We start from the raw sequence: 22,432 nt of genomic DNA, 5'->3' as shown, positions 1-22,432 counted from the left end.
AAAACTCAAAATTTCCCATTTCCCTCGCTCTCCTCGCACCCAGTTTGATCATCTCCTTGGTGATGGGAAGAAAATGGCGTTTGAGGAGCTAAGCGAACCGCGCGAAAAGTGAAAAACGAAATTCAATCTGGTTTGTGTGAAAAGAGCGCCCACTCCACCGCGAATTGATTTCCATATGAACATCGCAGCAAGAAACCGCTTTTCCGTTCACTTTCCCTCGAATTACACTGCAAAATCAGCCAGAATGTAAATCTAAGAGTTCTCCGAAAACCCGGAGAAATCATAGGGGTCAACACGATTCACAGTTTGAAAGTTTGAGTAGCAAATGCAAGCTATGTTCAGCATGTTTGCGTAGCTGAGACAGAAAGAAGAGTTTGGCTTCTGTCACGACGAGGATTATTTGAGCATGCTGTGCTTTTCTGGCTAGACTTGCAAGGTTTTGCGGTGCTGAGTGCTTTCACGCCATGATGGTGTCACACGGGAGCATGTTGGAGGTCCGCGACTCCAATCTCTCCATTGCAGAAGGCAAAAACAGCGGCAGTGTCCACATGGCACTTTCGAGTGAAATGTTGGGATTTGTAGAGACGTCTGCAGAACCTGATGCAGTTAATACATGTAATATCCGTTCGCCAACAACAGCTGGTTTGGGTAGAGTTCCAGAGCACGAGAAGAGCAGTACTGCAGATCCAACTGAACCTGAGCAACGACAACCTGTGGCAGAAGGTGAATGGAATGTACTTGTGCAGTATGTGTGTTCATGTGCGTGCGTGCGTGTGTGTGTGTGCGCGCGCGCACGTGTCTATGTTCACAAGGGCACAGAATACCTTCAGACCAGGCGAAAGATGTTTTAATTAAATGGAAGCGAATCATCCGGAGGGATTCTTCATTATGGAATAAATACCTGCCCTCATCCGAATGTTATCACCATTGTATCCCAAACAAGTAACACACACACACACACACACACACACACACACACACACACACACACACACACACACACACACACACACACACACACACATACACTCACGTGCGCGCGCGCGCGTGTGTGTGTGTGCGCGCACACACAAGTGTGTATGTGTGCACGCATGATCATAATTATGATCACTGCGACTGGTGGCCATGGAGCTGACACACTCACGTGCGCGTGTGTGTGTGTGCGCGCACACACAAGTGTGTATGTGTGCACGCATGATCATAATTATGATCACTGCGACTGGTGGCCATGGAGCTGACACACTCACGTGTGCGCGTGTGTGTGTGCGCGTGCGCGCCCACAAGTGTGTATGTGTGCACGCATGATCATAATAATGATCACTGCGACTGGTGGCCATGGAGCTGTGGAAGTCTGCCCCCCCCCCCCCCCCCCCCCGAAGAGTGTGTGCGTGATTGTACCCGACTACCCGACTACTGTAAGACATGTTATTATAACGAGTCGCAAATTTAACGATTGTCCAAAATTCATAGGTTAACGAGAAGATATGTTAACGATCTTCCAGTATTCTGCCATATCCACACACAGCATATATGAAGCAGTACGGCCTCAACGGATCTTATTATAACGAAGAAATGTCATCCGTTAAAACGTTAGATTTGCTTCCTCGTTATATATACATGTCTTACAGTACCATGGCACCCTGCTGCATGCACATTACACATCTTGTAGCAAGAAGGAGCCACGGGTGTGTGTGATCCCCGCTAGCCTAATCGGTAGGGCACTGTCTCGGAAAGACAGGGATGCTGGGTTGGAATCCCGCTCGTGAATCCTTTTGCAATATTGTGACCACTGCCCCAGTACTCACCCGATCACCATGGAAACGTGTTGCGGTGCACACTGCACATCTTGTGACCGCTCCTCCAGCACTCCCCCCCCCCCCCCCCCCCGATCACCCGACGACATTGTGGTCGCAATCAGTGCCAATCACCCAAAACCCTACACCAGACGTGCTTTTGTTTTGTTTTCAGGAACGTAACGGAACGGTATTCTCCAATTCTCTCTCCGTTGCTCCTCTGGGGCCACGTGACCCTTGTGGCAGTGGCTCTACAGGACAGGGCGAGACACATGTGTGTGTATGTTTACTGGATAAAGTTAGCACCCGACTGCGTGACCACCAGAGAGACCGGCTGTGGCTGGAAAGACAGGGAATAGGGAGGTTTCGCTCCACGGAATTACGTATGAAAATAACGTAGGAACTGCATGCGGAATTTTCAAACGTAAAAATCAGAGCTGTTGGGTTTCGCTCTACTTGATTTCTTCACAACTGCTAAACATGCGCTGTTGCTTTGGAGACGCGTTGGCTGCATGCGCCCACTGCATGCACCACGAACAGAAACCGCGTTTATTTTGCACGTGGTGTACGGTGTGTGTACCTTGTGTTTCGCGCGGCTTGAACGTTGCCATGGACAAATCTGGAAAATGTGAAAAATATTTCAAAAAGTCCTGCGGAGGACCCAACGTAGGAAACAGCTTTCCTACGGAAATCCGTAGAGAGATTTACGTATGAAAGTTGCCCTCGCTCTCCGGCGCGTACGACATGCGGATTTTCATACGTAATTACGTAGAGCGAAACTTCACTATTACTCGACGTGGCTATCGTGTATACTCCCAACCGGGTCACAAGTGACCCGGTGTTCTTTTTTCACACCTCCCCCCACCCCGCAACCGGGTTGCTGGCCCAGTTGACCAGGCCAGCAGTGATCTGTATCCGATGAGTCACTGGAGAGCTGGCCAGTCATGCAGTGTAAGAACAGTAGGCACTATACTATCCATGTGCTCAGTCATGTGTTAAGTCATGTGTTGTTCATTCCAGCTAAACACGGGTGGTCTAGCCAAATATATCTAGCAGATCCAGAATGTTTTGTTGTGTGTGTGTGTGTGTCTGTGTCTGTGTCTGCGCCTTTGTCTGTGCGTGTGTGTGTGTGTGTGTGTGTGTGTGTATGTGTGTGTCTGTGTATGTGTGTGTATGTGTTTGTACGTGTATTTGCAGATTGTGATGTTGCTTCCTTTCTGTCGTGTGTAAAGACGGTTGCGGAGAACTTTGTTGTGTTGCGGAAAGTCGGGGGAGGTGAGTTGTGGTGTTGTGTTGGGTGGTGAGAATGTTTCTATTGCTAGGCTGTTTGTGGTATGGCAGAGTGGTGTGTGGCAGGACGGGATGGTGTGTGGCAGGACGGGATGGTGTGTGGCAGGACGGGATGGTGTGTGGCAGGACGGGATGGTGTGTGGCAGGACGGGATGGTGTGTGGCAGGACGGGATGGTGTGTGGCAGGACGGGATGGTGTGTGGCATTATGGGATGGTGTGTGGCATTATGGGATGGTGTGTGGCAGGACGGGATGGTGTGTGGCATTGTGGGATGGTGTGTGGCAGGACGGGATTGTGTGTGGCATTATGGGATGGTGTGTAGCAGGACGGGATGGTGTGTGGCATTATGGGATCGTGTGTGGCAGGACGGGATGGTGTGTGGCAGGACGGGATGGTGTGTGGCAGGACAGGATGGTGTGTGGCGTAGCGGGGTGGTGTATGGTATGGCGTGGTGGTGTCTCTCTCCAGTGGTTTCTCTGGTCCAGTTTAGGGATTGCCGTATACTGTAAATATACAAATTTTCGGCAGCTATTTAATTTCGGCTATATTCGGCACCGACCCAAAACGCCTAAATTAAAACGCCGATGAAATTTTTCACAGCATCTGTCGCACTATACCTTGTATACCATGCCCTCTATACCCCACGCCGAAAATAAATCGCCGCCGAAATGTCCAAAATCGTGAAGTGCCGAAATTTTGCAGCGCCGAAATTTTGTATATTTACAGTAAGTGATTGTCGTCCCTGAAACGAATATCATTCATTTCGCACTCTGACACCGCCGAAATGAACGTAGCTTGCTATGCTGGACAACACAAATTGCATACATGCAAATTGTACAGAGTCGGCCAACTTGCAATTTTGGCGAAACTTCTCAAGATGGTTGTGTTTCTCAACACATAGCCGGCAGCAATGCGAACGTGTGAACTTTACTTTTTAACTGTTAGTTACACCCCTACGCTCCTGCTGTTGCCGTTGCTGCTGCTGCTTCTGTTGGTTGTGCGTCTGCTGGTGTTTCTGGTGTGTTGACGGTGGTACTGGTATTCCAACTGCTGTAATGGTGACCGCTTGTTGCTGCTATCGTCATAAGTATCATCGTCGTCTTCAGTGTGGCCTGTGTTTGTCTTGGAAAGTTTCTGCCTTTCTTCTTCTCACGTTGTTCTTATCAGAACAGACAATGTGCTGCATTGTAGTATAAAGGACTCAGTAGGCAGTCGAGTCACTATAGGCAGTCGGAAGTTCAGTATGCAGTTTGCTTTGTGGAAAATCCGAAATGTTTCCACTTTCTACAGGTAAAGTCAAGTGAGTTAGACGGTGTCATAAAAGTATGACTACCGTCAGTTTCAAAAAGATTAGCAATCCTGGTGATCGCCCGGGGAGTTTGCCGTCTTACCGTATGAGCGCTCGAGCGCTGCCTGGAAAAACTCACTGTGAACTCGAAGAAATATTCCGCGCGAAAGCATGAAAAATGACAACTCACTCAGGTCGATGTCGGTACAGTCGTGTACGTCTGGTTCACAACAAACGAGTTCTTCCTCGTATCGATTATGGAGTCAGAGAGGACATGTCGAAAGTGTAGTCAATGCCGAGGCTGACGAGCGGCATGGGTCCCAATATGTTTTGTGACCAAATGGTTTCTTTGAGCTGCGATGCAATTTACTCTCACCATGTGACGAAAACGACATCGACACAGACGCATTCCCAAGGCCATGACTTGGCGAAGCTATCCGTATGACTTCGACAACATTTTGAGAAAAGCAGACGCCTGTGAAAGCTGATAGAAGACGGCGTTGACTTCTAAATTCAAATAAACTGGCGATCTTGAAATACTAAAATAATTCTCAAAAAGAAATCGATCGATCGATGTGCCGGTGTATTCAAAGCTACAGCGCAATGACTTCCGTATTCACTCACACCGTTGTTTCAGTGTTGTCGGTGTGTTCACATGGCGTGAACCAGTCAAGTGTCAGTCAGTTCGGGAGGAAGCGGGAGCTCCAACAACAACAACCGTGAACAACAACAAGTCTGCTTGATCACCAAAAAACAATGAAAAAAAGTGTGAGTTGAAGATAGGTTGGGATTTGAACTCACAATTTCATGGTCAGCAGACAGCATCCATAACCACAAGGCCAGAAAGGAAAAGATAAATCGTGGGTTTTGATAGAAAAATCGATACTGGCTTCCAGGGCAAATTGTAAACCATGGGAAAAGGCCGGAAACCTGGCCGAAATTCTAACTCCTTAACGGCTGGTCCAATTGTTCCGAAACCTTCACAGAACAATTTGCCGTGCCCTAACCAGCCATTTTATGTACTTCGTTGTCCAATTTTCCCTTATCTTCATACTTTTTAAGACCAAAACCTGATTGCTAATCTTTTTGAAACAGCCTATAGATCATGAGTTCGACACTCTATTGGACTTCTGACTATAGGACAATGACTGCCTGCTGAGTCCAACATAATTATATTTGTGTGTCCCCATACTGTATAAGCAGAAATATTCGTCTGGAATTTAATTTCGTCTTTTTCGTCCAAGGAGCTTTTTGGACTAAATTAAATGCCGGACTAACTTCGATTTGTCCAGCTTTTCAATACACTCTTGTGATCCATGGACGAAATTTTCAACCGGACGAACTCTCTTTCTTTGGAGTAGGACGAAATTATTGACCGACGAAATTTTCTGCTTGTACAGTATCACAATACTTCAGTATTTATTCATTTCCGTATTTCTAAACATTTTTGTTATGTCTGTGACTCTGTGTGTGTGTGTGCGTGTATGTGTGTGTGTGTATGTGTGTGTGTGTATGTGTTTGTGTGTATTTGTTTGTGGTTTGTTTGTGCCTAGGTACATTCAGCACCGTATACCTTGCTAACCCTAAAGAACAACCTGACACTCTATTAGCACTGAAACACATCGTACCCACCAGCTCACCACGCCGTACTGAAAATGAACTATCCTTCCTTCATCAACTTGGGTAAGCGCTGATTGCAACAATGTCAGTGCTCTTTGGATGGTGTTTTGTAATGGTGTTTTTGTGTGTGTGTGTGTGTGTGTGTTGGGGGGGGGGGGGACCAGCGCCTCTTGTACGGGCAAAAGTCAGTAAATCATATTGCACATGTACTTGAAGTACAGAAGAAAAGTTGAAACTAGAAGAGTTCTAAAAGAGCGGTGTGTGACGGCTGCTGTACTGTATGAAAACTAGTACAGTCAAACCTGTCAAGGCGACCACTCGGATAAGGTGACCACTGGGATAAGGTGACCACTCGGATAAGGTGACCACTCGGATAAGGTGACCACTCGGATAAGGTGACCACTCGGATAAGGTGACCACTCGGATAAGGTGACCACTCGGATAAGGTGACCACTCGGATAAGGTGACCACTCGGATAAGGTGACCACTCGGATAAGGTGACCACTCGGATAAGGTGACCACTCGGATAAGGTGACCACTCGGATAAGGCGACCACTCGGATAAGGCGACCACTCGGATAAGGCGACCACTCGGATAAGGTGACCACTCGGATAAGGCGACCACTCGGATAAGGCGACCACTCGGATAAGGTGACCACTCGGATAAGGTGACCACTCGGATAAGGTGACCACTCGGATAAGGCGACCACTCGGATAAGGCGACCACTCGGATAAGGTGACCACTCGGATAAGGTGACCACTCGGATAAGGCGACCACTCGGATAAGGCGACCACTCGGATAAGGTGACCACTGGGATAAGGTGACCACTGGGATAAGGTGACCACTCGGATAAGGTGACCACTCGGATAAGGTGACCACTCGGATAAGGTGACCACTCGGATAAGGTGACCACTCGGATAAGGTGACCACTCGGATAAGGTGACCACTCGGATAAGGTGACCACTCGGATAAGGTGACCACTCGGATAAGGTGACCACTCGGATAAGGTGACCACTCGGATAAGGTGACCACTCGGATAAGGTGACCACTCGGATAAGGTGACCACTCGGATAAGGCGACCACTCGGATAAGGCGACCACTCGGATAAGGCGACCACTCGGATAAGGCGACCACTCGGATAAGGTGACCACTCGGATAAGGTGACCACTCGGATAAGGTGACCACTCGGATAAGGTGACCACTCGGATAAGGCGACCACTCGGATAAGGCGACCACTCGGATAAGGCGACCACTCGGATAAGGTGACCACTCGGATAAGGCGACCACTCGGATAAGGTGACCACTCGGATAAGGTGACCACTGGGATAAGGTGACCACTGGGATAAGGTGACCACTCGGATAAGGTGACCACTCGGATAAGGTGACCACTCGGATAAGGTGACCACTCGGATAAGGTGACCACTCGGATAAGGTGACCACTCGGATAAGGTGACCACTCGGATAAGGTGACCACTCGGATAAGGTGACCACTCGGATAAGGCGACCACCTGTCCTAGAAGACCACCGCAACCGGGATCAAGGGATGCTATTTCCAGTCAAATGACCCTGGATAAGGCGACCACCTGGTATCAGAGACCAGATTTTGAAGGTCCCTTGAGCGGCGGTCGTCTTACACAGGTTTCACTGTACTTAAAACCGGTAAGGGCCCGAGGAGGGGTTTGAAAACTTACACAAGCCAAACTAAAATCATTCATTGAGTGACAGTAAGTCCGATCAGTGCCCAGCTCCGATGCCCACCCCATTGTGGCACGACAAATCGATGAGTCCCCGGCAAGATCCTCGTTGGTGAAGGTCGCCGGCATGAAAAATTACGAACTGGGTGCGGATGTGAACCCATGCCATACGGGACGCGTATGACCCCCCCCCCCCCCCCCCCCCCCTCGCACTCGTATGCAAGCTGACTGGTCAGGCGTCAGCAACAGTAAATCTGCTCCCAAGATCGTGCAACTCTGCATACAGGGTCTCCGACGGCGAAAATTCACATCACGTTTTCAGAGTACGATTTGTACTACGTACAACGGATTTTCAATTCCATTGATCGCTAAAACGTCCCGCGATGAGCTGCTGGCTGATCTGGGCAGACTGCACATCTGTGCACATCTCTGGACTTTCTGGAGTTGAGAGTCACCTGGCGACTGTGCGTTGTGGTCATTCACGTTACCATCACTACCAGTCTTGATCGCATCCTGGAGAATAGCAGTGGTGTCATGGGATCATGTAGCAAATGCTGGGGCAGAGGTGCTCACTGGATCCGGTACGGCCAAGCGACCAAACTTGACAGGACGGGCGAACAGCTCGTGCTCCCGATCAAAGTTCTCTGGACCAATTACGGACGGGGTAAACACCTGACAAGAAAAGAAAATGACGGGTAGCACTGGGGAGCAACTAAGACATAACAGGTAAAGATGACAGCACGGTAGGATGGACAAGGCGGCTATATAAGATCAACAACAATTTAAGGAGGACGCTTCGAATGACGGGCAAGTCGGCCATGTGGAATAGTGTGTGCGGCTGTGTGATATTACAGGTGTGTAGAGGCCCAACACCAGTCAGCAGTTTGGCAGATACTTGTGAACTCGTTCCTTGAACAGCTGAAGGCGAGGTAGAGAAGGTGGTGTTGTGAGAAGCTCTGGAGGAAGACAATTCCACTCCTGAATGATGGCCAACGGAAATGACCGCGAACACACTGAAGATTGGTGGAAGTAGGTGCACTCACTGTACAGAGACCAGGGTTCTAGCCAAAGGGGGGTAGGGGGGCGCAGCGCCCCCCTACTCTGTTTGCGCGCCCCCCTGTGAGAAATTGCCTCCCCCCTACTCATTTTCCGATTTTCGTGTTTTTCATGCATAGATGGTTCCAGAGGTCTAGCCAGGATTTTATGCCAGCCGGCCAACGTTCTAGTTAAAATGCATCGTTCTGGGGGCTGCACCCCCAGACCCCCGCCATCAGTCACGTATCCACACAGACACACACACACACACACCACTACAAATCTTTCATTGCAGCTTGCATCTCCTTTCGCTTTGTCCAATTATGGGCATTCATCAGGCAGTTGTGACAATGTGATTATAGGTAAATTAACAAAATATGAAAAAGGAAGCAAACAGCTACATGAGCATGGATCATGTGTTCACCAAGGTCATGTCTGCATGCAGTGTACATTGGTAGGGTGTTCGGACGATTTTGAAAGTTGCTCCGATCTCCTCGATTTTAGTCTCATTGGAAAGAGTAGGATAAACTAGCCGGGAAATATATGAGGTTTGTCTAAATCCGACCAGACGTTCAAGAGTTATGATCGTTTGAAGTGCGCTTGTTGGCACTTTTTCTGGAACAGTTTTGATGCAGGCCAGTGGCACAAAGCCGGGAAATTCAAAACCAACTAGAACAAGGTGAAAATCAATTTCGTTCAGGGTCTTTCAAATTTCCACAGATGATAGCCAATAGAGAGCTTCCATCACTTGACTAATTTTTTTGGTATTCCAAATAGCCAAATTCAAACTACGCCCATAGCAACCACCATAGCAACGCGTACAAATTAGTCGAAATAGATACGAAAGATGTAACCCTTCACAGGCTGAAGCTAATTGGAATACGGGTACTACAAAAACACATCACCAGGAGGAGATTACAGTTATCTACCCCATGTAGATGAGGCATCCAAGAAAATAACATACACACTCAGCCGAGACGCAACCTGCACCCGGGCATGTTGCGCCGCGGGACTGGATGCATTCAGCCAATTAACAGGTATGCTGCACCATTGCAACACGATGTAAGCTTCAGCCAGGCCAAGGCAGCAGCAGTCCTGCAAATCATCAGCTTTAGAAGGACAACTTGTTCCCAGTCATATACGGCGCGTGCAGCACTTCGGGGCAATTGGTGTCGCACGTCACATGTAATTCATTCATACGATTTGCACAATCAACAGACAGTTCATTTATCGGATGATTGTGCAAGCGTAATTTGGATGTAAATTATAAAGTCGACAAATACACTGGTCCTACATTGCCCATGCTATGTGGATGACAATGTACTCCAGACACGGTGCATACGGCATTGCGTAGCTGCACTGCGTTAGCGCGCTGCAATTTTGCAAATCCTCAGAGTGTCAATTCTGTGCAGATTTTCAGCTGCATATTGAACGCAGTATTGGCAGGAAATCTGCTCTTGACCAATTTATCTGCACAATGGCTTTCTCCACTCTCCAGATACAGCGACCAGAGGTTTATCTGATGTGGTAGCTCAGCGAAACTACAAATAAACAACACTACCAGCCAAGTCCATCAACTCCTTGTACATGTACATGTACTCCATACATTTGGTACCCTGGCGCAAATCGATCGCTCATAGAACAAGAAGACAGCATCGTACAGCCTCCAAATTTCACACACTGCGTAGTTTTTCGACGCTGAAGACGATGGAATAGTCGCCGACGTTGCGACCGGCCCAGAACAGGCCGAAATCGATACCCTGAAGTTGCGCAGGGCGTAACATTGCTAAAATTCGTCGTGTGGAAACGGGACTTACGGTCTCAACAGCAGAGACATCTCCTCTTTCCAGCAAAGAAACAAACTCGTCCTGAGCTGCTAAAATTTTACCTTGCCAAGGCAAGAAGCACAGTGATGTACGATTGTGCCACGGACCCCGTACAAAACTGTTTCCACTCAAAATGCGCCTGGGTTCGAGGCACCGAACACCCTAACATTGGTCATCTGACAAGACCCAGCCTAGCCACAGCCCTGTACACCACCAGAAGCAGCGAACCATGACCCAACCTGTTACATTTTACTGACGTACTCAAGTGCATACTCAAGTGCATTTGAGCTTGAGTGAAGAGCTAGCACTGAGCCTGAGTAGCCAGTGCTACGTACTGTACTGTACATACCTACGCCTAGAACCTAGGATATGGGTTGTACTCCACCATCTCGACTCAAGTGCTAGTGCAGTGCACTACAGTCTACATGGGGGTGACTGCAGCCGGCCAAGGCAGGCAGCCCTCCCAGCCACATTGTCTGGGATGAAGTGAGGGATTCACCCCATATACGTTGCATTTGGCGTGGCAAGACAATATTGGAAAGTGGAAAAATGGGATATAGGGTAACTGTTTCCCATGCTCACCCCCCCCCCCCCCCTACTATTTTGACATGACTAGAACCCTGAGAGACTGAGTGAATGTACTGTACCCTGCATGAGGGTATGCTTTTGCTGCATTGGCCATGTGCTCCAGGCAGTCGACACACACTTGTACCTTGTGTGCGATGTAGTCCTGCAGACCATCATGGTCGCCAATGCAGCTGCCAAGGAAGCGACTGGACAGGGTAACCTCAACCTCCAGATCCGAAAACATCTTGTCGCCCTCATCCTTGAAGTCAGGTTTCACCACCAGGGCAGTCTTGGTGGCTCGGCGATCTACCCGAAGGCCAGGCCTGCAGCCAGCAAAACATCGAATCACTCCCAGAAACTCTGCAATTTTCCTCTTCATGAGGAATCATCAGCGAACAACATTGTGATGTCATTGCTGTGTGTGTGTGTGTGTGGTGTTGGTAATGTCATTGCTGGGTGTGTGGTGCCTGTGATGATCTCATCTGGATATTTGTGTGTTTATGTTTGTGTGTTTGTGTGTGTCTGTCTGTGTCTGTCTGTGTTTCTGTGTGTACTACAGCGGTAAACACAATATTGTTCCAGTTCTGGGATGTATTCGAGAGAATGACCATGTTGTTTTGGTTATGCCGTTTGTACCTCATCAGAGATTTACGGTAACTATTCTCTCTCTCTCTCTCTCTCTCTCTCTCTCTCTCTCTCTCTCTCTCTCTCTCTCTCTCTCTCTCTCTCTCTCTCTCTCTCTCTCTCTCTCTCTCTCTCTCTCTCTCTCTCTCTCTGCTTCTCTGCTTCTCTCTCCCTCTTTCTCTCTCCTTCTCTCTCTCTTTCTCTCTCTCTCTCTCTCTCTCTCTCTCTCCCTCTTTCTCTCTCCTTCTCTCTCTCCCTCTTTCTCTCTCCTTCTCTCTCTCTCTCTCTCTCTCTCTCTCTCTCTCTCTCTCTCTCTCTCTCTCTCTCTCTCTCTCTCCTCTCTCTCTCACTCACTCACTCACACACTCACAATCTATCTATCTATCTATCTATCTATCTATCCGGTGGACGGGACCACTTCTCCCGGTGTATCTATCTTTATCACACGTGCCACTGTCCAATGAACAGTAATTAGTAATTGTTCTTTCATCATCAACATCTGTCTGTCCATCTGTCTGTTTGTTTGTCTTGCTTATATGCCAGGATTACTTGTTGAAGTTATCAGTACGGGACACAAGTCGCTACATGACAGCTCTGTTTGAGTCGCTCGCACACGTACATTCTAAAGACGTTGTGCATCGAGACGTCAAACCATCCAACTTCCTACATGATTCAAAGACCAAGAGGTGGGTCTCTGCTACTGCTACTGCTGCTGCTGCTGTGTGTGTGTGTGCGTGCGTGTGTGTGTACGTGTGTGTGTGTGTGTTTGTGCGTGCACGCGTGTGTGTGTATGTGTATGTGTGTGTGTGTGTGTGTGTGTGCATGTTTAGGGTCTATGTTTTTATTTGAATTTTTTATGTACCTGATAAGCTTTGTGTTTGCATGTGGTATGAGTGTTTTATTTTTATTTTTGCTGCATTTTGTGCATCCATGCGTTTGTCTATGTGCCTCTATGTCAGTATGTGTGTGCCTCTTCCTGTATTTGTATACCGTAAAATCGTGTATAAAAGCCGCAGCTTATATGACTTTTTGGTGAAATTTTGCAGGCTTCTATGTGAGACAGGCTTCTATACAATACGGGTATTTCTATACAATACGGGTATTTCTAATACGGGTATTTCTATGTATGTCAACACTCAAACCAGGCTTATGCGCCGACAGTGTATTTTGAAAATCAGGCTTCTATTCAAAACAGGCTTCTATTCAAAACAGGCTTCTACAATGGGACAGGTACAAGACAATACGGTATACACACCACTTAACAGGTGTGTGTATGTTCATTTGTGTGTGTGTGTATGTGTGTATGTGTGTGTGCGTGTGTGTGTTCCAGTTTCTGTCTCGTCGACTTTGGCCTGGCCCACAAGGTTGGAGATGACCCTCTGCTGTTGACTATCAATCAACCAGTCAAACCTCTCCGGCGCTCTTCTTCTAGTAGCCGTACGTTAAATCCGCTTAGTTTGCGTCAACCGTTACAAGTCATGTAGTTGTGGCGGCCGCTGTGTCTAGTTCCGACCTGAACACCCTGTGCTGATTCTAGTTGTTCACCTGCTGTTGGAATGTCACCAATCTGGTGATGTGTGCATTTACACAAAAATAGTGTTAGGCTGTATGCCCTTCAAAAAGTGTTAGGCTGTTTGCCCTTCATGATGAATCATCTAAGTGTTATGCCGTATGCCCTTCATCTACTAGTACTTTTGTGTTGTAGAGATGTTCTTGTTCATGTGTGCCAGCTAGCTTGACTCATAGTTCTCTCTTACTTTCTCTCTGTCTCTCTCTCTCTTTCCTCTCTCTCTCTCTCTCTCTCTCTCTCTCTCTCTCTCTCTCTCTCTCTCTCTCTCTCTCTCTCTCTCTCTCTCTCTCTCTCTCTCTCTCTCTCTCTCTCTGTAGATTCACGGTCCACCAGTCATGGTACATCACGCTCAGCTTCCAAGGCGACACCGTTGTCATCCACGTCCAAGGCAGCGTTGTCAAGGCAGCACTCAGGAACATCACGTCGAGTGTCCTCACGCTTGGCATCCAGTCCACGTAAGCGACCAGCAGAGGTGGTCAAGGCGGAGAGCATCAGCAACCACAAGTACAGCTATTAATACCACCACTGGCCAGGAAAAGGTTAGGCAGCCTGGAGAGAAGCCCGCCACTGGAGTGAGTACGGCTGGTGACACGCATGCTGCATGCAAAGCCCATTTTGGAACATGCTACCGATCATGAGCATACGCAGCATGGTACTGGTGTTGCTGCTGCTGCGGCTGATGCTGGCTCCCCAGTACTACCCCAACAACAGCAGAGAAGTAGCCCTCGCAAGCGCAAGCACCACCAACAGGAGGATCAACGACATACAGATCAACTCCAGGAAATGGACCAGAAGCTTCCGGATCGTCACAAGGAGGTGGATGAGAAGCTACCGGATTGGCAACAGCAAAAAGAGCGCGACCGTCGTGAAAAGCAGTCGGCTACTGAAAGTTCTGTCACCAGCAAACGTCGCCCCGATCAACCTCAGGCGGCGGCAGGTGATGTGAAGCGGCGCTACCGTGAATCGGATACAAGTCATCCTCCATCATTACATCGTCAGCGCTCATTGTCTGCTAAAACGACCAATGAGCAACAGCATGTCCTCGGTAGAAAGGGTAGCAAGGATCCGACTGTGTCAGGTGAGCGGACAAACCTTAGTATGTCTGCTAATCATCATCAACAGCGTCTGCACAACAGCAGGACAGCTGCTCATGGGTCTTTGTCTGCAGCTGCTGGTGCCAGCCATTTAGCCACACGATCTGTTAGTAGTCGAACCACTGCGAAGGCTGGTGCTGGTCTGGGTACTATGTCAAGGACAAGATCTCGGTCAATATTAGACCCAACTGTAACCACGGCAACTGTGCTATCCACGGTAAGTAGGACATATATGTGTGCTCTTTGTGTGTGCTGTGTGTTTGGGTGCGTGTGTGTGGATGGGTGTGGGTGGCTGTGTGTGTGTGGATGTAGGTGTGGGTGGGTGGGGGGGGGGGGGGGGGGGGGGGTATGCATGTGAGTTTAACCCTTTGAGGCCCCACTGAAAGTATGACAATTTTCGCACCTTCAAATGACATGCACTTTCGCTCGTATCTCTATGAAACATTCACCGATTTTTACAAACTAACCACCGTTGGAAAGGTATTTCCAAGACGAATAGACTAGTACCACACTCAAGCCAACTACCTGCACAGCCTCTGCTCTGCGTGGCCTATAATGCCGCCCAAAACAGCAGCCGTGCGCGAACAGCTTCAGCAAAGTTCAAACAGCCGCCATTCCATTCTCCTTCATCGCATCGACTTCAAACAAACTACAGCGGAAAGCTCGTTTCAAGCGCAAAATTTTGGTGTGCAGCATGCTTGAGTATGACGTACCATTCCGGGAAATCTCCTGCCAAGTGCAGCGTGAAAATTTGAATTTTTCGATCTGAGTGCATTTTTCAGTTTGTCTCCGACTTCGAATCTCACCACGGCGGCCTCGTAACTCCTAGAGACTTCGGATAACTTGGACGTGATAGCCCATAGCCAAGGGTCTTTTCGGAACGTAGATACTTTGTTTATGAAAATCGGTGAAGGAACACCAGAGATATAATTATTTTAGTGCCACTGTATACCAAACGATCGAATTCAATCGTTGGGGTCTCAAAGGGTTAAAAGTGATTCTGTCAACTCCATCGTACAGTCCTGTATGGAGCCTCTAGCCAAGCCCCTCATGTGTGCTATACCTGTGAGTGCAGTTTTCGATGTTCACAAGACATAGCACACGGGTGTTTCGCAGTGGCCACTCGTCAAGATGGCGGCAAATCCGAGAGTACAAATTTTTCGACTCTGCCTATGTGCGCGGCGAATCTCGCACGTGCATGCAAAATCTAGCGTTGTGCAGATCTGGGTAGAGTAAGTCACCATGGCCACAGTGTGTTGGAACGACGACCTTTTCCGAGAGAGAATGTGCCTCTTTTCATCCCAACATTTTACTTCCCAGCTTATTGATACGAGTATCTGCTACCGAGTAGAGGTCTCCATCTTCACAGCAGGCCAGGCAAAATCGCAACGTTGAAATACTTTGCTCACTTGGTTTTTTGGTCCTTTGAGGTGTTGATGTGGTTGTTGTGTACAACTCAAAGTGACAAATTTGAGACCCCCGCGCCACAAAAACTAAGGCGTGCCACAAAGTTTCGTTTGGCTGTTCAATGAAAGGACGTATGGAAGCAGGGATAAAAACTATCGTAGCTGCCGGCAAAACTCCTAGTAATGTAATAAACGGGGGTGTGACTTTGGTAATTCCAAGGAGAATGTACGCACGGCCATTCCACAACGAAGACGAAACTACGAGCTCAAAAACACTCCGATTTTCAAACAAACGACCCAGGAAAGAAGACATGGCCGCAGTGTTCCCGTGTGGCCTTCAAAACACCTAATTTAACTTCGATAGCGGCTGGTTCAGGGCAAATTCAGGCCCAATTCGACAGCGTCGTACCGCTCAGATTCGCCCAAAACACGAGGAAATGTACGGTAGATCCGAATGCGTACACATTTTGCGTACGGGGACGACTGGCCAGAGTTCATGCACTGCAAACACCCGAGAGCAGGGCGTACGGGGACGACTGTCCAGAGTTCATGCACTGCAAACACCCGTGAGCAGGGCGTATGTGTAGTGGTGTCCACACTTGACGAGTCTGGCGTTTCTCTCCCGGGGACAGCACAGCTCCTGGCATGCCCCTGGGGCAGTGGGGTAAAGGTAGGGTAGGGGGGGGGGGGGGGGGCACATAGCCGGTTAGTTTCGTCCCGCACTTCATCAAATGTGTCATTGCAATGTTGACACTGCATTGGAGTTGGTATTGCATTGATGACAAACCAATGGCTGTTCGACCTGCTGCTGTGGGAAAATATGAGAGAAGAGAAGACCCGTTGACCAATTGTTGTTTTTTGCTCTCTTTCTCTCTCTATCCCCTCTCTCTCTCTCTCTCTCTCTCTCTCTCTCTCTCTCTCTCTCTCTCTCTCTCTCTCTCTCTCTCTCTCTCTCTCTCTCTCTCTCTCTCTCTCTCTCTCTCTCTCTCTCTCTCTCTCTCTCTCTCTCTCTCTCTCTCTCTCTCTCTGTACATGTGTTTGCACAGACTGTTATTGGCAGTCGGCATCTCTCCTCTCTCTGCCCCATTGGTCACAAACCCACGGCTGTGTGTACTGTCTGTAACGGGAGATCATCCCAGATCGTTACCCGGGCAGGCACCCCCGGTTTTAGGGCCCCAGAGGTGCTGCTCAAGTACCCGGACCAGACAACTGGTAAGTGCCTTGTCAACACAGTCTGTGTGATCCATATCTGGCACATGGGACTTTGCACTGTGCAGTGCTGTACACAGCAGTGTGTGTGTGTGTGTGTGTGTGTGTGTGTGTGCAGGCGCGTACGCAGGGGGGGGGGGTCCCCGTTGCCCGGAAACCCCCCAAATGTTCCAAACGAGCAACGTTTTTGGGCATATTTTGGTAGGGCGCACGATCGATCTAGCAAGAATGCAAAACTTCAACAGATCGTAACTCAGTCAAATCCTGCTCAAATCCAACAATCCAAATATCCAGGTCGAATAGAAAACTCTCAGCTGTCGGATGAAACAATTTGCGATGCGCTGCGAGCAATATCTCTTGAGATAAATCGTTCGTAAGTTGAGCCGCGATCTCGCAATTTCAAAAGCACACAGCGCGACTCGAGTATCGAGAATTATTTGAGACTTTTCGTCACGCTGACTTGCTCAAATTTGCAGGGGCTTCACTTGTGATATTTTCAAGAGTACACAGCAAAAATCGAAACTCTGCGATCAAGAAAAACGAAATCGCTGGAGCAGGACGCGTTTGGGCCAGCCTTTGGGCCAGTTTGGGGCATTTTTTCGCACCGTCGCTGCACTCTACCGCTATAGCATTATAGCGTTGGATATATACATGACTGTACTGTGTCCTGGTTATCATGATCGACCTCATTCTCTCCCTCGCCCTGGTACCTTTCCAATTCCAGGATTGGAAGGCTAAGATAATGAAGATTGAGTGAGTAGAACTGACGTTATGATCCAAAAAACACGAAAAAATTGCATAATTTTGAAAATTTCCTAGGGCTCTTTAGAAAGGGTTAAAATGAGTCACTGTTTGCGATTCGGTTGGAAACCCCCCTAGAGGTGACCCTGCGTACGCGCCTGGTGTGTGTGTGCATGTGTGTGTGTGGGGGGGGGGGGGGGGGGGACTGCATAACGTACAGGGACACAACACAAGATTGTGCATAGTACCTGAATGATAGGCATGCCGACCCCGGATTTGGAGGTCCTACGCAGTCCCTGGTCCAACTTGCGACCGAGGCCTTGACCTGCTGATCCCAAGCACTGGCCAGACCAGAGATGTCACGTGACAGCGTGTGTAAATCAGCCCTGCGCCAAGGGAGACTGGAATGTGTAGCTCGAGAGCAAAAACCCCACTCTGCACGCTACAACTCCCTGAGTGTCATGTCTGCAGCGTGTCTGTGTGGGTGTGTGTGAAGGGGGTAATGGGTGTACATCTATGCATGCAGATCACTGTGTGTGGGTGTGGGAAGGGGGGAAAGGGGGTAATGGGTGTACATCTATGCATGCAGATCACTAGCATGTAGGTGTAGATAGGGCACATGATTTGGTGAATCTTACATTTCCATTTCGTGTCACCATACGCAAGCGTGTACATAATCAACAACATAATCCGGCCAATGCTATGCTAGCTACCGGTAGCTGTGTAGCTGTGCATGGCCGCATGCACTGCCACTGCCACTGCTAGTAGGTAGCTGTGCATGGCCGCATGCACTGCCACTGCTAGTACTGGTACTACTGCCAGTACTAGCCTTCATGAAGTGCACGGCACATGCTCTGCTGCCAGGCCTGCACTCTGCAGTGCACAGTTGGTGCTGTGCTCGACTCGACTGCAGCAGCGCAGGCAGAGTGCAGCGCAGACTGTTCAGTGCTGTGTTGGTAGACACTGTACAGAGTGCAGTGCAGACTGTTCAGTGCTGTGTTGATAGACACTGTACAGAGTGCAGTGCAGACTGTTCAGTGCTGTGTTGGTAGACACTGTACAGAGTGCAGTGCAGACTGTTCAGTGCTGTGTTGGTAGACACTGTACAGAGTGCAGTGCAGACTGTTCAGTGCTGTGTTGGTAGACACTGTACAGAGTGCAGTGCAGACTGTTCTGTGCTGTGTTGATAGACACTGTACAGAGTGCAGTGCAGACTGTTCTGTGCTGTGTTGGTAGACACTGTACAGAGTGCAGTGCAGACTGTTCTGTGCTGTGTTGGTAGACACTCTACTGTAAATGCTTGCATGCGACAGGCACCATACCACCATGAAGCACCGTCCGTAAACACATACCATACCACTGCACATGTATCCATGGTATTGGCCGGAATTTTGGCGACGACTGTAGTATTGCTCCTCTGCAATATCCATCTCGTTCTGTTGCTGCTGTTCCTGTGCATTTTCTACCACTATTTCTGCTTTTCTCTTCCTTTTCCTTTGTGCTTTAATATCGTCTTTGTATCTAACTCTGTGTGTGTGGGGTGTGTGTGTCTGTGCATGTGTGTGGGTGTGTGTGTGTGTCTGTGCATGTGTGTGTGTGTGTGTGTGTGTGTGTCCGTATGTAGCTGTGGATATCTGGGCAGCTGGTGTAATCTTCCTATGCCTGCTCTCAGCACGCTATCCATTCTTCAAAGGACCTGATGACATGACTGCACTCGCACAGATTGTATCCATATTTGGCTATGACCAGTGCGCTGAGGCATTCGAATCACTGGGTGAGTTACGTTCTTTTTAAACTCTTAACTCGGTAGTACGAGGAGTCCAGAAACATGAGTATGCAACTGTGGTTACGGGTCAGTGTGCAGTGCGCTCAGCCGCTGCCTTCATAGCGTAACCTGCCTGTATCACGCCCTGAACTCTTGCACTCACACCCACAGTCTCGTACCAGCACATCCGTTTTTTCTCGGTTTGTTCAAGTGTGTGTGTGTGTGTGTTTGTGCATGTCTCTCTCTCTCTCTCTCTCTCTCTCTCTCTCTCTCTCTCTCTATCTCTATCTCTATCTCTATCTCTCTCTGTACTTTCTTGTCTGTCTTAGGTAAACAAATCATCGCGAGTCCAACTTGCCCGCCATGTGACTTGAGACATGTCTGTGAGCGACTACGTAACAGCAAGACATCAAAGACAGCATCTCCACCTCCATCCTCGACCGTACCCACCCCCTCAATTCCTGGCAACGGCGTTACAACAGAAACAGGAGCAGCCACGGCGAAGACAACAGCGGACGCCTCGTCAACGATGACAGGTCTGCGAAGAAGTCCACGTAAGAGAGGCCCACCAAGTCGCCATGACAACACAGTAGTGTCTGCAGTAGCCACTAGTACAGCAGCAACCACTACTGCAGCGACCACTACTGCAGCGAGCACAGCTGCATCAGCAGCTAGTGTTCCTATCTATTCGCCAATGGCATCAGAGTCCACCATACAAAGTCTGAGAACTAATTTTCACGTCAAAGTCAGCACCTCACTGCCTCCCAACACTCCTGCTGCAGTCGCAGGCGCAGCTGCTGCCGGCGGCATCGGGGGTGGTGGTGGCGGCGGCGTAGTCAATGACAACAGCCATGGTAACAGTGGTAGTAACACAGCTCACACCACATCTGACACAACTAACTCTGACACTAAGCGAGCTGAACAGCGTCGGAGGAGCAGCAAAGAGTTTTGCACAGAGTCAGCAGCAGCAGCGGCACATGCAGATAGTGGTGGAAACGATGGTAACAGCCGTCGTCTTGACAACACTAGTAAACATCGCCACTTCATCCAGGTTCTACTGCCCCCTAGTGCTAGCGCCGTGAAAGCACAAAAAGACAAACTGCAGAAGAACACAACAGGCGTAACTGCAAGTGATACTGCAGCTGCTGCTACGCCTGCTGCATCTACTAGTGCAGCTGCTGCTGCTGCTGCTGTGTCGCGTGATGGTAATGGTGCTGCTGCTGCTGCCGGCATTGGACAGAGCGATGGTGGGGTTGTCATGGCTACCTGCCAAGCATCTGCTACATCACCACCGCTGTCATCATCATCGTCATGGCAACCACGCCGATGCAGTACGTGTAAGCAGGTGTTATCTGGTGAACCGGATACCGATGACAATGTGTGTTGGTGCTGTGTTCCAGATAGTGCGTATGATCTACTCCGCCGATGTCTGGATTTGAACCCACTGACACGCATCACAGCCAGTCAAGCGCTCAGCCATCCTTTCCTCGACTTGGCAAAGTAAACAGAAATTACTGTTTGTTTGTGACTGCTCCATGCTGGAGAGAGATAGAGAGAGAGAGGAGGTGGGCATGGTTGCTTTGCTCTCTCTCTCTCTCTCTCTCTCTCTCTCTCTCTCTCTCTCTCTCTCTCTCTCTCTCTCTCTCTCTCTCTCTCTCTCTCTCTCTCTCTCTCTCTCTCTCTCTCTCTCTCTCTGCTGTTGCTGCCTCCGCCACACACAACACTGTGGAGAACGACCAAAACTTTTAGTGAACATTATTTCCTTGCCAGTGTGTGCCTTGAAAGCAACCATTTGACTTAACAACACGGCCATGCAGTCATGTGATTGACTTAGCCACATGGTTATGCGGTCATGTGATAGGCTAGGTCACATGACTATCTGACTAACCATGTCATGTACATTGTATTGACAACATGCACAATCTCAGTGTGTAAACTCTGATGAATCGTCGCTTGGTTCATAGAAGATCATACAGCAACAACTTGGCTCGACTGCGACGTATATTTCGTCCTCTTCCATTGTCCTGATTCAAGCTCCGTGTAGAGAGTCTCACTGAAGAAGTAGATTGCCTGATGAGTCCAGCGGGGATGTAACGTACGTTACAATCGTGCCAAGTTGTGGTCTTGAAAAATGTCCTGTAACGTTATACGCAGAAATGAATGCATGCATGGTGGAATCTTGAACATCACCAGCCTGAAGCGGAGAATTTGCACCCCCCCCCCCCCCCCCCTCCACACACACACACACACACACACATTCTTCGGTAGTAGATGCATCAATGTTACTGTACACATCACGGCATAAAAGTCTTTGCCTTCAACTCATAAAATCGGGGTTGTAGCCAAAGGAGGGGGGGGGGGGGGGAGGCGCAGCGCCCTCCTAATCTGATTGAGCGTCCCCCCTACTCATTTGTTGATTTTGTGTTTTGTCATGCAATTCAACGAAAATGCAGTCGATAGTCACTACTACTACTAGTACTAGTAGTACTAGATGCTTCTTAAAGGCACATTTGTCTGGGGTGAAGTTTGGGGTTCGCCCCATACGTTACGTTTAGCATGGCAAGACTATTGGCAAATGGGAAAAAATTGGTTACGGGGTAGCTGTTTCCCATGCCCCCCCCCCCTCCCCTACTATTTTGACCTGGTTAGAACTCTCTAGTATTGTGTATGTTTGTGAATGGAACTGATCTCTATCGAACTGATCTCTATGGAACTGATCTCTATCGCCGTATCGGTTTAGTGAGCACATTCAACAGTCCATAGACAAGAAGAGTATGCAACTGTGATCACATTTCTATGGGCCAGATGCTCGGCACATGCTGGGCTCTCTGCTGCCTTCATTACAGTCATCATGTACAGCTACTGGCTACATAGTGATACTGGTACATAGTGATACTGGTACATAGTGA

The 22,432-nt window shown here is 48.8% G+C and overlaps 1 protein-coding gene across 1 annotated transcript; it reads left to right on the top strand.

Moving 5' to 3' along the window:
- The first annotated feature begins 328 nt into the window (after positions 1–328).
- Positions 329–21,491, top strand: LOC135826836 (uncharacterized). The gene is made up of 11 exons (XM_065339440.1): positions 329–723; positions 2,991–3,068; positions 5,926–6,055; positions 11,674–11,767; positions 12,282–12,424; positions 13,069–13,175; positions 13,626–13,812; positions 13,887–14,619; positions 16,855–17,020; positions 19,383–19,532; positions 19,853–21,491. The coding sequence occupies exons 1-11, from the start codon at positions 465–467 to the stop codon at positions 21,025–21,027; spliced, it is 3,222 nt and encodes a 1,073-aa protein (XP_065195512.1). The 5' UTR covers positions 329–464; the 3' UTR covers positions 21,028–21,491.
- Positions 21,492–22,432: the final 941 nt, after the last annotated feature.

The sequence above is a fragment of the Sycon ciliatum genome, chromosome 10, assembly GCF_964019385.1.
Source record: "Sycon ciliatum chromosome 10, ocSycCili1.1, whole genome shotgun sequence".
Lineage (NCBI taxonomy): Eukaryota > Metazoa > Porifera > Calcarea > Leucosolenida > Sycettidae > Sycon > Sycon ciliatum.
Note: the sequence above shows the minus strand (reverse complement) of the source record. Positions and strands in the feature narration are given on the sequence as shown.